At 41.9% G+C, this 12,194-nt stretch overlaps 1 protein-coding gene across 1 annotated transcript in view; it reads left to right on the top strand.

Annotated features, from left to right (window-relative positions):
- The window catches only part of PXDN (peroxidasin), a 144,467-nt gene that overhangs the window by 78,601 nt on the left and 53,672 nt on the right, over positions 1–12,194 (top strand). The window contains exons 5-8 of the mRNA XM_049902573.1: positions 2,534–2,605; positions 2,986–3,057; positions 6,208–6,377; positions 8,654–8,771. Of these exons, the coding sequence (XP_049758530.1) occupies positions 2,534–2,605; positions 2,986–3,057; positions 6,208–6,377; positions 8,654–8,771 (432 nt within the window). The remainder of the gene's footprint in view (positions 1–2,533; positions 2,606–2,985; positions 3,058–6,207; positions 6,378–8,653; positions 8,772–12,194) is intronic.

Here is a 12,194-nt window from a genome sequence, read left to right as displayed (position 1 = left end):
CCTGGGTCCTGTGTCCTCCTCACAGTCTCATGTTCCAGACTGTTGTGCCTATTTGGGCAATCCATTTCATGCAGGGTCTCCCTGGACCTTGTCCCTTTACTTCACCAAGCATGATGTCTTCCTTCAGCAATTGTTCCTTTTTGATGACAAGTCCAAAATAAGCCAGTCAAACAATGTTCTGTTGTGATCCCTAAGGTCTTTACTGACTAATTTTTGGAACTAGGTGACCAGGCCTTTTTTCCTAGTCTCTCTTAATCTGGAAGCTCTTAGGAGAAGCTCCCAGCACCCCTCGGACTCTGTATATCCCTGACAGTAATTTTTCTTGAGTGCCTTTTAGGGTGGAATGCTTAAGTCACACCTACTCAGCCTTTTTCCTGGCCCAGCCTTTACCAAGGGTTCCAGGCGAATGCATTTTTTAAAAAAGTGACTATAAAATGGAGACTTTTGCATTTTTCCCCTTCTTTTCTTGATTAACCCCTACTTATTCTTCAAGGCTTAACGCAGGTCTCCACACATGCCCAGGCTAGACTAAAAGTATCTCCTCCATGCATCATACGTTGTGTTAATATTATCTGTTTTGTGTGTCTGCCTCCTTGACCGGTCTCAGCTGCATGCAGTGAGGGACCATGATTTATTTATTAGAACATTACCTAACATGTAGAAGATGCTCCATAAATGTTATTAAAAAAAAATTTTTTTTTGATTCCTTCTCCATCTTTGCTACAGATACTAACATGTGACAGTCACTGATTTTTGACTTTCTTTCCTTTTCCTGCTCCAGTTCCTCCTGCCTTTTCTCACATTTCCCCCACAAGAGAGGTGTAACAAGCACAGAAATATCCACCTGAGAAAGCAAGAGAAAAAGTAGGAAAGGGCAGTTCCAAAATGGAAGGAAAGTCTGATAGGGTGCCCAGAGTCCTTTGGCCACATTGGGTATGGTTGCAGATGTTCTCAGAAACTTGAGAAATGACTGCGTGGTGGTTCTGACTGGTGATCTGTCCAGGGAAAGAGCCACAGAAGAAGCAGGACAGAGAACATAGGCTGTCGAAGGTGGCTGATAGGGAGGTTAAAGTAATTTCAAAAAGCTAATAAAATCTCTAATCGGTAATGTCTGGGTTTTTTGTTTTTTTTTTTTTAATTGTACTTTTGATGAAGGTTTACAGAACAAACTAGTTTCTCATTAAACAGTACACGTATTGTTTTATGACATTGGTTAACAACTCCGTGACATGTCAGTACTCTCCCTTCTCAAGTTTGAGTTCCCTATTACCAGCTTTCCTGTCCCCTCCTGCCTTTTAGTCCTTACCTCAGGGCTCGGGTGCCCCTTTGGTCTCATTTTGTTTTATGGGCCTGTCCAACCTTTGGCTGAAGGGTGGACCTCAGGAATGACTTCATTACTGAGCTGAAAAGGTGTCCGGGGGCCATATTCTGAGGGTTTCTCCAGTCTCTGCCAGGCCAGTAATTCTGGATTTTCTTGAGTTAGAATTTTGTTCTACATTTTTCGCCAGCTCTGTCTTGGACCCTCTATTGTGATCGCTGTCAGAGCAGTCAGTGGCAGTATCCTGGTACCATTGTCTGGGATGACTTTTGACAAAGCTTTCTTTTATTTGGACTTACGATAAAGACCTGTAACTCCTGATATTTCAATCCTGTTACTCTGATTGGTCCCCAGAATCTTTAGAAGTAGAATACATGTGTGCTGATTGGCAGTGAACGTATGAGCGGGTAGCTGTCTTCCTGCTGTATGTGGAGAGGAGGTTTACGCTGCAGAAGTGCTAACCTGGTCATCTACAAACCCCAGTTAGTAGGATGATTGTGTCATATGTTTTAAGGACAAAAAAAAAAAAAAGCACCGATTTTCAAAGTGACAAACCAGTGTTCAGGATAGCAATATTCAGGAAAACTGGAAGAAATCTGTTATACCAAAAAAAGAATACATTTTGGAATGTAAGGAGGCATCTTGAATGGGAAGAATGATAAACTCTGGATATTTTATAAAATTAAAGAACATACGAGGAAATGCTATGTCTTAATCCCATGTCATTTTCTTGTATTGCTCCTGTAATTGTTTAGTTAGCTGACAATATACTTATTCTTAGTGGTAAATTAAAGTATGTGTTGATTTCCCCTCCCAAATTAGTATATAAGTTAGAATATTTAATGGTGATATTTATATATTTCTATATGTGTTATAATTAAGATTATGTTGGTTTTCTTTAACGATAGGGCCATATATTTTGAAAGGAAACAAAATAGGCCTGGAGGAGCATCCTGCTAGAGTCGGCGTGTCTAGATCTATAGTTTACATTTTATGACCATCTATACCCAACTTTCAGTTTTATTTAATCTTCCTATTTTAGTATTTCATTTGTCTTCCATACACTATAGGAAATCTAGAGGGTTACCTGTTGATTTCTGAATTTGAGATTACTTAGAAAAACCAAAAAAAATTTTAGCGGAAAATTTGCATTAAAAAAAAAATTAAAATAGTTTTAAATGATGTTTCTTTTCCCTTTTAAAAAAACTTCTCTAGATACCTGCACTTTAATCAGATAGAAACTTTGGACCCAGAATCATTTCAGCATCTACCAAAGCTTGAAAGGCTGTAAGTTGCTTTTTGTTCTTTCACCTGATGTTTTTACTTGAAGATCTTCGGTGTCTGGGTTTTGCTCATTGGCTTTACAGAATTGAGGACATTATCTGTTCAAATACCTGAAAACTGTTCTGGTGCAAAACCTGTGTTCCTAGAATAATTAACAGTGCAGCAGCTGGGCTTATAATTTGTTTCTATTTGGAAATGATGATAAAAGGGCGGGGAGGGCGGGATCCAGGGGTGATTACCATTGTTGTCAGATTCTTTTGTGTTAAATAAATGTAATCACTGAAATATGGATAAAAGCTGGTATATTAGACTGTTTATTCTCTTTTCTACACGGCTGAGAAATACTTCAAAAAGTTGGTTTGTTATATTATTTCTTTCAACAGATTTTTACATAACAACCGAATTACACATTTAGCTCCAGGGACTTTTAATCACTTGGAATCCATGAAAAGATTGTAAGTATAATACCTTTTGTGTGACTTTTTCAGCAAAGCCTAATTTCTCCCTCTCCTCCATTTATTTGCCTGATCCCTTGTATTGGGGTTCTTGAAGCGCGTATAACCATCAGAATTTGCATCAGGAAAGAGTGCCAACATACAGAGGGTGGATTAAACCAGTTAGAATGTAAAACAGAATTCAGATGTGACTCAGTGAATGTGGTAGTAAATTAGTCTTTCCATTGAGACTGTGAGGTCAGTAGCCAAAATTAGGAGAGAAGACCTTTTTTTTTTTTAAACCATCTTTGAGTTCTTTAAGTTAACTTTTCATACAGTGGTGTATAATAATTTACTGGTGGAGGTAAAATCAGTCTAGAAGGAATCTCTGTACTGTATTCCATTCTTTTTATTTGAGATGTACATAAAATTAAACTATATCGAACAGACTGAAGTCTACCTGGTTTTTAAAGGTCTCATATATATGTGATACTGAGTAATCTCTTACACCAGACTTAGGCTGTTTTAGTACTGATAAGGTTATTTGACATGCTTCTTGGGTTTTCCTTCTGACCTTGAAGGTCGTTATTCTCAATTCAATCTTTCTGAGTGCCCGTTGTTGCTGGGTGCTGCCCAGCTGATTCCGGCTTACAGCGACCCAGTGTGTCGGAGTAGGACTGCTCCACAGGGTTTCCTAGGCTGTAATCTTGACGGAAGGAGAGCACCGGGTCCTTCTCCCGTGGAGCCTCTGGTTGGGTTTGAACCACCAACCCTTCTGTTAGCAGCTGAGTGCTTAACCATTGTGCCACCAGGGCACCTTTACTGAGCGCCTACTTTGTAGAAATTCAGGAAACAAACAGAAAAGTAGAAGAAACAAACCTGGATCCAGTAGTGATTTTGTTTGTTCTTTTATCTTTTCAGTGAAATAAGACAAAAACCTTCAAAACTATTTAAAATTTTTTTCTTTAAGATAAAGAAATCACCAGCCAAAATAAAAACTCTATTCTAGGTGAGAAGACATGATACATCTTTCATATTTAATAAAGGAGAGTAGCAAAGAAATTGCCAGGTAAATACTCCAGAAAAGACCCAAGTAGGGCTCAGGGCAGGCAAAAAACCAAAACCTGTTGCAGTTGAGTCAGTTCTGACTCATGGTGACCCCATAAGTTACAAACTAGATCTCCTCGGTAGGGTTTTCTTGGCTGTGATCTTAAGGGAAGTGGGTTGCCAGGCCTTTCTTCCCTGGTGTCGCTGGCTAGGTTTGAACTTCCACGCTTACAATTAGTATTTAGCGCAAACAGTTTTCGCCACTCAGGGCAGGCAGGAGGGGTTAATTAAAGACTTGAATATACTGGCAACCATTTTTCCTCGTTTTCAGCCTCCTAGATGTCTGACAAATTCTCTCCTGTATACTAATGCAAATCCTTTGACGTTAATACTCTCCTTTCTCTCCTCTATTTGCTCTTTTTACATTGCTCAACTTACTTGTAAGATTTTGCCAGTGCTAAGTAGAGAAAAGTAAGCCCTGGTCACGCAGTGGTTAAAGGACTCGACTACTAACCGAAAGGTCTTTGGTTGGAACGCACCAGCGGCTCCGCGGGAGAAAGATGTGGCAGTTTGCTTCTGTAAAGATTTACAGCCTTGGAAACCCTATGGGGCAGTGCTGCTCCATCCTGCGGGGTCGCTATGAATTGATATCGACTTGACGGTAGTGGATAGAAGTAGAGGTAACGAGAACTTGGAAGTCCCTGGACAGTGCAGAAACTTAAGTGCTGGGCTACTAACTGAAAAGTTGGCAGTTATAACCTACCCAGAGACGCCTTGGAAGAAGTGTCTGGTGAGCTGCTACTGAAAGGTGACAGCCGTGAAAACCCTACAGAATGCAGTCTACTCCGCGCATATATCTGCAATCAAATCCAAGGCAACTGGTCGTGGAGGTGGTAGTGTGAACTTAAAGACCGGAAATAGCTGAAGTTCAAATCCTGGCTCTGCCTACCTTAATGCTGTGACCTGGGGTCAGTTACTTAACGTCTCTGGGTCTCATTTCCTAAATCCATAAGACGGAAACAAAGAGAGTGCCCACTTCGTAGGGGTTTTGATAATGAGTTAGTTCCTGTGACTCTCAGGTGACCGTACTTGCCATATAACAAGGGTCCAGAACAGTTAGCTTCATGACCGCTAGCTATTCTAGTTCCATCTCCTTTTCCTACTACTGGTTCTAAGATTTGTTCTTCACTGAAGAAACAGCAATCTTCCCTAATGGTGGTGGAGAGAACAGAACGGTCGGTGCTTCCCTTACGGGGACATACTGTGTCAGGCTTCAGCGTGGCACTTCATCAGAAACTTGCCAGGGTGATTTTGACTGTGGTTACTGTCCTGCGGCCTGGCGGTAGAAGCAAACCGCAGGCGTAAGATGCAGCTCCGATGCAGTATTCTACCTTGTGTGCTCTTTAAGGATTCACTGAGCTAATATGTAGTAATGTGGCTCCTAATTTTACTATGTTATCGATTTCATGAATGGCTTCTGCCCTATATCTCATTCATGAAACTTTTTGTAACCTATTCGGTCCACATTTGTTCCTTAGTTTTGAAGTTAAAACGTGTAATATTTGAACACGTATTAATTTAATCTGCCTTATTCCATTTTTTATTAGTTATTCAGGGATCCTCCCACCTCCCCCTTTGTGTTCTTTTTACTGAGGTGTAGGTGTCTATGCTTCATTTCCCCAATTAGTCCAAGGTTTCTGAGGGCTGGGCTGTGTCTCATATTTCGTTGTGTAAAACAAAGCCGGTAGTTTCCATGGGATATTTGCTGATTCGGGTTCACTTGTGACTTTTGGACCATGAGGGCTTTGTCTGTCTAAATGGATTAACATCTACTGTATTTTTACACAAATAAAGCGTTCGTTTGCTGGATAGCACCCTCCCCACCGCGAGGCACCCTCACAAGCGCAGCCATGCCAACCCTTTTCCATATGTTGCTGTAAAAAAAAAAAAAAATTAGCATAGCGCTTTTATGAAAATACCTCACAGAGAAGGGAGGATGCTGAAAATAATACCTCACGGAGGAAGGAAGATGAGGCCGGCAAAAAATAGCAGAAGGTGTGTTATTTGCGTAAAAAATACACTACTTATTTCCATTCCTCACTGGCTGCTGCTTCCTTTTCAAAGGCGACTGGACTCAAATGCACTTCACTGTGACTGTGAAATTCTGTGGCTGGCAGATTTGCTGAAGACCTACGCCCAGTCTGGTAATGCTCAAGCAGCAGCTACCTGTGAATATCCTAGAAGAATCCAGGGAAGATCAGTGGCAACAATCACTCCAGAAGAACTTAATTGTGGTGAGTAAGCCCTTGGTGCCTTCCCACACTGAAGTGCCAGATGGAGATCAATTCTACCAGGCATCTGGGTTGACTCTCCTTTTGGGTTTTAGCATTCCTGAGATGATTTTCACATGTAGAGTTATCTCTTCAGCCATCATTTGCTGTGTTCTTATAAAAATAAAATCTTGGTGGGGGCCTGCACAAGGACATCCTCTGAGAAGCCCTGCTCTCTAGTACCTGTTGTTGTTGTTAGTCGCTGTTGAGTGGGCACTGACTCATGGTGACCTCATATGTAACAGAACGAAACATTGCCTCGTGCTGTGCCACCTTCATGAACACTGGTCTGTTTGTGTCCATTGATGTGGCCGCTGTGTGTTTTGAATGCCTTCCCGCCTTGGGCGCTCATCTTTCACCACTTTGTTGGACAGTATTCTGTTGCGATCCATCGGGTTTTTCAGTGACTGATTTTCAGAAGCAGATCACCTGGCCTTTCTTCTTAGTCTCTCTTGGTCTGAAAACTCTGCTGAAACCTGTCCACCGTGGATGACCCTACTGGTATTTGAAATACTGGTGGCATGACTTCCAGCATCGTAGCAACACACAAGCCACCACAGTATGGAAAATTGACAGATGGGTCGTAAATTTAATGGTTATGTTGGCTAAAACTTAACTTTTCTAAGCTTCATTTTCTCAGTCTGTAAATGGGGACAATAATACCTAACTTGCCATGGGTTATAGGCTTGCATGGGAAGTGCCTTGTAAGACTTAATGAATGGTAGCCACTAGAATTAATTATGATCATACCAGTGTGATTCGATCAGGTTGGTACTGTATGTATAATGGCATATAAAGGGGGACATTTGATTTCTCCTTTACAGACTGATACCACAAAGAGCACTGGGGGTCCCAGACAGCTTTCTGGACTGATCAGGTCATATTCTTATAGCATCCATAAGAAACTATTTAACTATTTGGTAGTCAACTTGAGGTTTTATTTTAAGATTCCACTACAGATTGCCACTGCCTCTCCCTCATTCCTCTCTCCCACCAAATATGTGTTTAAAAGCTGTAGCTGCCTGACTGGTAATAGAAGTCAGGTTAGTGGATGCTTCCATGGGTAGGGTCTAACCACAAAACAAACCAAACCAGTTGCTGTCAAGTGGATTCCAACTCATAGTGACCCTACAGGACAGAGTAGAACTGCCCCACAGGATTTCCAAGGGAGTGCCTGGCGGATTCAAACTGTTGACCTTTTGGTTAGCAGCCATAGCTCTTAACCACTGTGCCGCCAGGGTTTCCAAGGTAGGTATTGGCTGGGAATGGGCACGAGGGAGCCTTATTGGGAGCTGAAATTGTTCTGTGTCTTGATCTGAGTGGTGATTACATGGGAATGTAGTTACGTGAAGCCTTCATTGAATTGTATGCTCTAAATTTGTGCACTTCACTGTATATATGTAACACCTCAATTAAGAAAAAAAAATCAAAAGAAAAGAAAGTCCAATCAAGTTGCAATTCCCAAGGAATGTTCAGCTTTTCTCTTAATCCACTTTTTCTTTTCTCTTAAAATTAGTCTTTTAGTTCTTTATCCAAAGTAGGGTTATTTTTTCAACATAAAAACAACATCAATGAAAATTAAAAACCAGTAAATGCCATCCATAATCCCACCCATAACATAGCTATGTTGGCCATCGTGTGTTTGTTATCTCCTTAGAAACTTTTATATGCACATTTTTATATGCAGATTTGACTGGTTGTAATAAAGTTAAATACCAGGAGTTGCCCTATAATACCTGTATTGATCATGTGAATGTCTGTATAAGGACCAGGTTCTGATGGTGGACAGTGGTTCTGCTGTTACAAATAATGGTTGCCTTGCTGTGATCACTTTTGTTCACAGAACTCTTCCCTTTGGATTAATTTCATAGGGTGAAGTCACAGGAGTGAAAGTACTAAGTCAGAGACCGTGAACGTGGATATCCCTTGCTTACCTCTGACGTTTAAACCAGTTTAAAGTAATGATGCTTGACTGAAAACATTTCAGAGTTACCCCGTCTCTAAGATTCTTAGAGAGTGGCCTCTCTGGGGTGTTAAAAAAATGCAGTGTAAAGATTCATGCTATAAAATGATACCTGTAAAGAAGCCAACCTGTCATTTTTGTGAGGTCAATAAAATATTTATGGTTGAGATGTGCATTTGAGTTTCTTGTGAACACAAGGACTTTGGTTTGTGCCCTTGTGTAATTTCACTTGACAGTTTAGAACTAATAAGGTTTCCTTTTCATCATGTGATAACAGAAAGACCAAGGATTACGTCAGAGCCCCAGGACGCCGATGTGACCTCCGGGAACACCGTTTACTTTACTTGTAGAGCCGAAGGAAATCCCAAACCCGAAATTATTTGGCTTCGAAACAAGTAAGTTGAATGTTGCACAGAAATGTCATTAGAATACATTTGGTACATATGTTTCTCAATATAATCTTCAGGTGCTCTGTTAGCTTGACAGTGGATTTTTCCACTACCTCCTATCAGCTTCCCCATCCTCTACTTTGATTCTCTCTTTCTCTTCCATGTAGGCAAGTATATAAAAGAAAAAAAGCATTTTTTTTTTTTTTGCATCTCTTCTGCTGGACTTGTTGTTGTTGTTAGTTGCTGTCGAGTCAGCCCGAGTCATGGTGATCCCATGTACAATAGAGGGGAACGTTGACCAGTCCTGCGCCATCTTCACAACATTGGTATGCTTGAGCCCATTGTTGTGGCCACTGTATGGTACCTTCCAACCTAAGAGGATCATCTCCTAGCACCATACTGGACAGTACTCTGTTGTGATCCATAGGGTTTTCATGTTCTAATTTTTGGAAGTGGATCATCAGGCCTTTCTTGGTAGTCTCTGTTAGTCTGGAAGCTCCACTGAAACCTGTCCATCATGGGTGACTCTGCTGGTATTTGAAATACCAGTGTCATAGCTTCCAGCCTCAGAGCAATGTTCAAGCCACCACAGTATGACAAACAGACAGGCGGTGGTTTCGGTATCTATACTGAAACTAAACCTGACTTAATTCCAACTAATAGTGACCATATAGCACAGAGTAAAACTGCCCTGTAGGGTTTCCAGGGAGCCGCTGGTGAATTTGAACTGCTGACCTTTTGGTTAGCAGCTGAGTTCTTAACCACTGTGCCACCAGGACTCCAAACTGAACTAGGAACAGACATTTCTGCTAGTCTTAAGGACATCTGCCAAGTGCATTGGCTTAGGAACAGGGATGTGAATTAGAGTTCAGCAGGTCTCATTTCATAAAGGGCGATGCACTTTGTGCTTGCCAGCATGCAGTGGTTTGAATTAAAGAGAAGCAAAGTTACTTCCGCAGAGCCCTGGTGGCACAGTGGTTAAGCTCTTGGCTGCTAACCGAAAGGTCAGTGGTTTGGACTCACTAGCCAATCCTCGGGAAGAGAAGATCTGGCAGTCTGTCCCTGTGAAGATTACAGCTTTGGAAACCCTATGGGGTAGTTCTCCTCTATCCTTCAGTGTTGCTATGAGTCAGATTGACTCAACGGCAATGGGTTTGGTTTTTGGTTTTGGTTTATGTAACTTCCCACTGCCCAGAATTAGAAACTGGAAGGAAAGTTAATATACATTCTTCTCTCCCCCACCACTTATCTCCTGGCTGCAGCAGATTGGCTCTGGCCAGAAGCTGCAGGGTTTTGGTCATTGATGTTAACTGGCATTGAACTTGGAGGACAGTGATCACACCTGATTGGGTGAGGGTGGTATTAGTGACCCTCCACTGAGGACTCATCTTGAGGGAGACAGGATAAGTGGGAACAGCTGCAGACTTCCTCCGCTAATTCAGCAGATATTTACTGAGTTCTTATAGATGTCTAGGAGACCCTGCTGGAGTAGTGGCTAAGAGCTATGGCTGCCAACCAAGAGGCTGGCAGTTTGAATCTACCAGGTGCTCCTTGGAAACTCTATGGGGCAATTCTACTCTGTCTTATAAAGTCCCATAGAGTCGCTATGAGTAGGAATTGACTCGATGGCAGTGGGTTAGGTTTTTTTTTGGTTTATAGGTGTCTGATTTTTCTCTGGAAACCCCGGTGGCATAGTAGTTAAGTGCTGCGGCTGCTAACCAAGAGGTCAGCAGTTCGAATCCACTAGGTGCTCCTTGGAAACTCTGGGGGGCAGTTCTACTCTGTCCTGTAGGGTCACTATGAGTCAGAATCAACTCGATGGCAGTGGGTTTGGTTTTGGTTTTGATTTGTCTCCTGTAGCAAAGATTCCGTTTTCTTTCACAAACATTTATAAGAGGCCTTTGAAAAGTGAGATATTTTGCTAAATTCTGGATTTACAGAGATAAACCCCCCACACCCCAGCCTGCAGGAGCTCACAGACCACGGGGGGAAGTCCTATCAACTGACTGTTACGGTGATGACCATGCTGTGACAGAAGTATGGGCAAAGTGTAGATAGTGGCCTACTTCTGCCCCCAGTTAGGTTACGGAGCTGAATCAGCTAAGATTCCATGAAAAGATGGGATAAGAGATGAGGGAAGGAAATTACAGAATGTGCAAGGGAATCGGCCAGGAGGACATGACCCATTTGGGCAGTGGAAGTATATGGTATGGGCAAAGGTATATGGTGTGAAATGCTAGCTTGGGGAGAAGTCTGGGGTCAGATCACTAAAGGTCCTGCATGTTAAAAGAGGGGTGTGCTCAAACTTAAATTACGAAGCTAATCCTAAAAAGGAATTCTTTAACATCAGATGGCCCTCCCATTACTCATCAGATTTATGTGTACAAGGATACTGACACGCACACATTTAGGAACAAAGTTTTTGCTGTTCATCTCAGCTTTTAGTGTTTTCACTTTGAGCTCACGGGCCGTGTTTAGACATGACCGAGCAATGGTGATGTCTCAGAAGATTCAGGTTTCAGTTCGTTCCACTGCTGCATAGTTCAGACACTGATTGACTCATCGTTCCTTAGTAGTTGAGGGCCAGACTCTCAAAGGCAAACCTGGCTGGGTTGTGTGAGTAAAACAGCATTTATAGAAAAGAGGAACACGAGAATAGTGGGAAAGTCAGATACAGAATGGGAGGACATGTTAGTACGTACAAAGACTATGGAGATTTGATGTCACTCTAGATTTTGTCGTCAGAACCGTGAAATAACATTGAGGTTGGATCCAATTGCTGTGCAAGGGAAGATGTAACATGCTGTCCCGGTCTTTAAATATCTTGGTATTGCAGATGGTTCTGAAGTAGACGAGGTTTAAAATCCAGACAGTCGCACTGGAGTTATTCTGAAGTATTATGAAATGTGTATTTAAAAAGTTGTTGTTAGGTGCTGTAGAAGCAGGTCCAGTTCATATGGTGACCTCACATACAACAGAGAAATGTCGCCCAGTCCTGTGTAATCGTCACGATCGTCAGTATGCTTAAGTCCATGGTTGTAGCCACTGTGTGTCTTGAACGCCTTTCAGCCCAGGGGCTCATATTCCAGCACTACATTGGACAATATTCTGTGGTGATCGATAGGACTGTCATTGTGTAATTTCTGGAAGTAGATCACCAGGCTTTCTTCCTAGCCTGTCTTCACGTGGAAGCTCCCCTGAAACCTGTCCACCATGGGTGACCCTGCTGTTTTTTGAAATACTGGTGGCATAGCTTCCAGCATCATAGCAACACACACACCACTGAAATATGACAAACTGACACATGGGCGGTAGATTTAAAAGATAGGGGAGCATAAATTTGATTCTAACAGTTCATACCCACGTTTTATAAATGAGCACATTGATACTAAGAGTTAAAAATCCCAGAGCCAAATATGGCAGAGCTAG

This window comes from Elephas maximus, chromosome 12, assembly GCF_024166365.1.
Source record: "Elephas maximus indicus isolate mEleMax1 chromosome 12, mEleMax1 primary haplotype, whole genome shotgun sequence".
Taxonomy (NCBI): domain Eukaryota; kingdom Metazoa; phylum Chordata; class Mammalia; order Proboscidea; family Elephantidae; genus Elephas; species Elephas maximus.
Note: the sequence above shows the minus strand (reverse complement) of the source record. Positions and strands in the feature narration are given on the sequence as shown.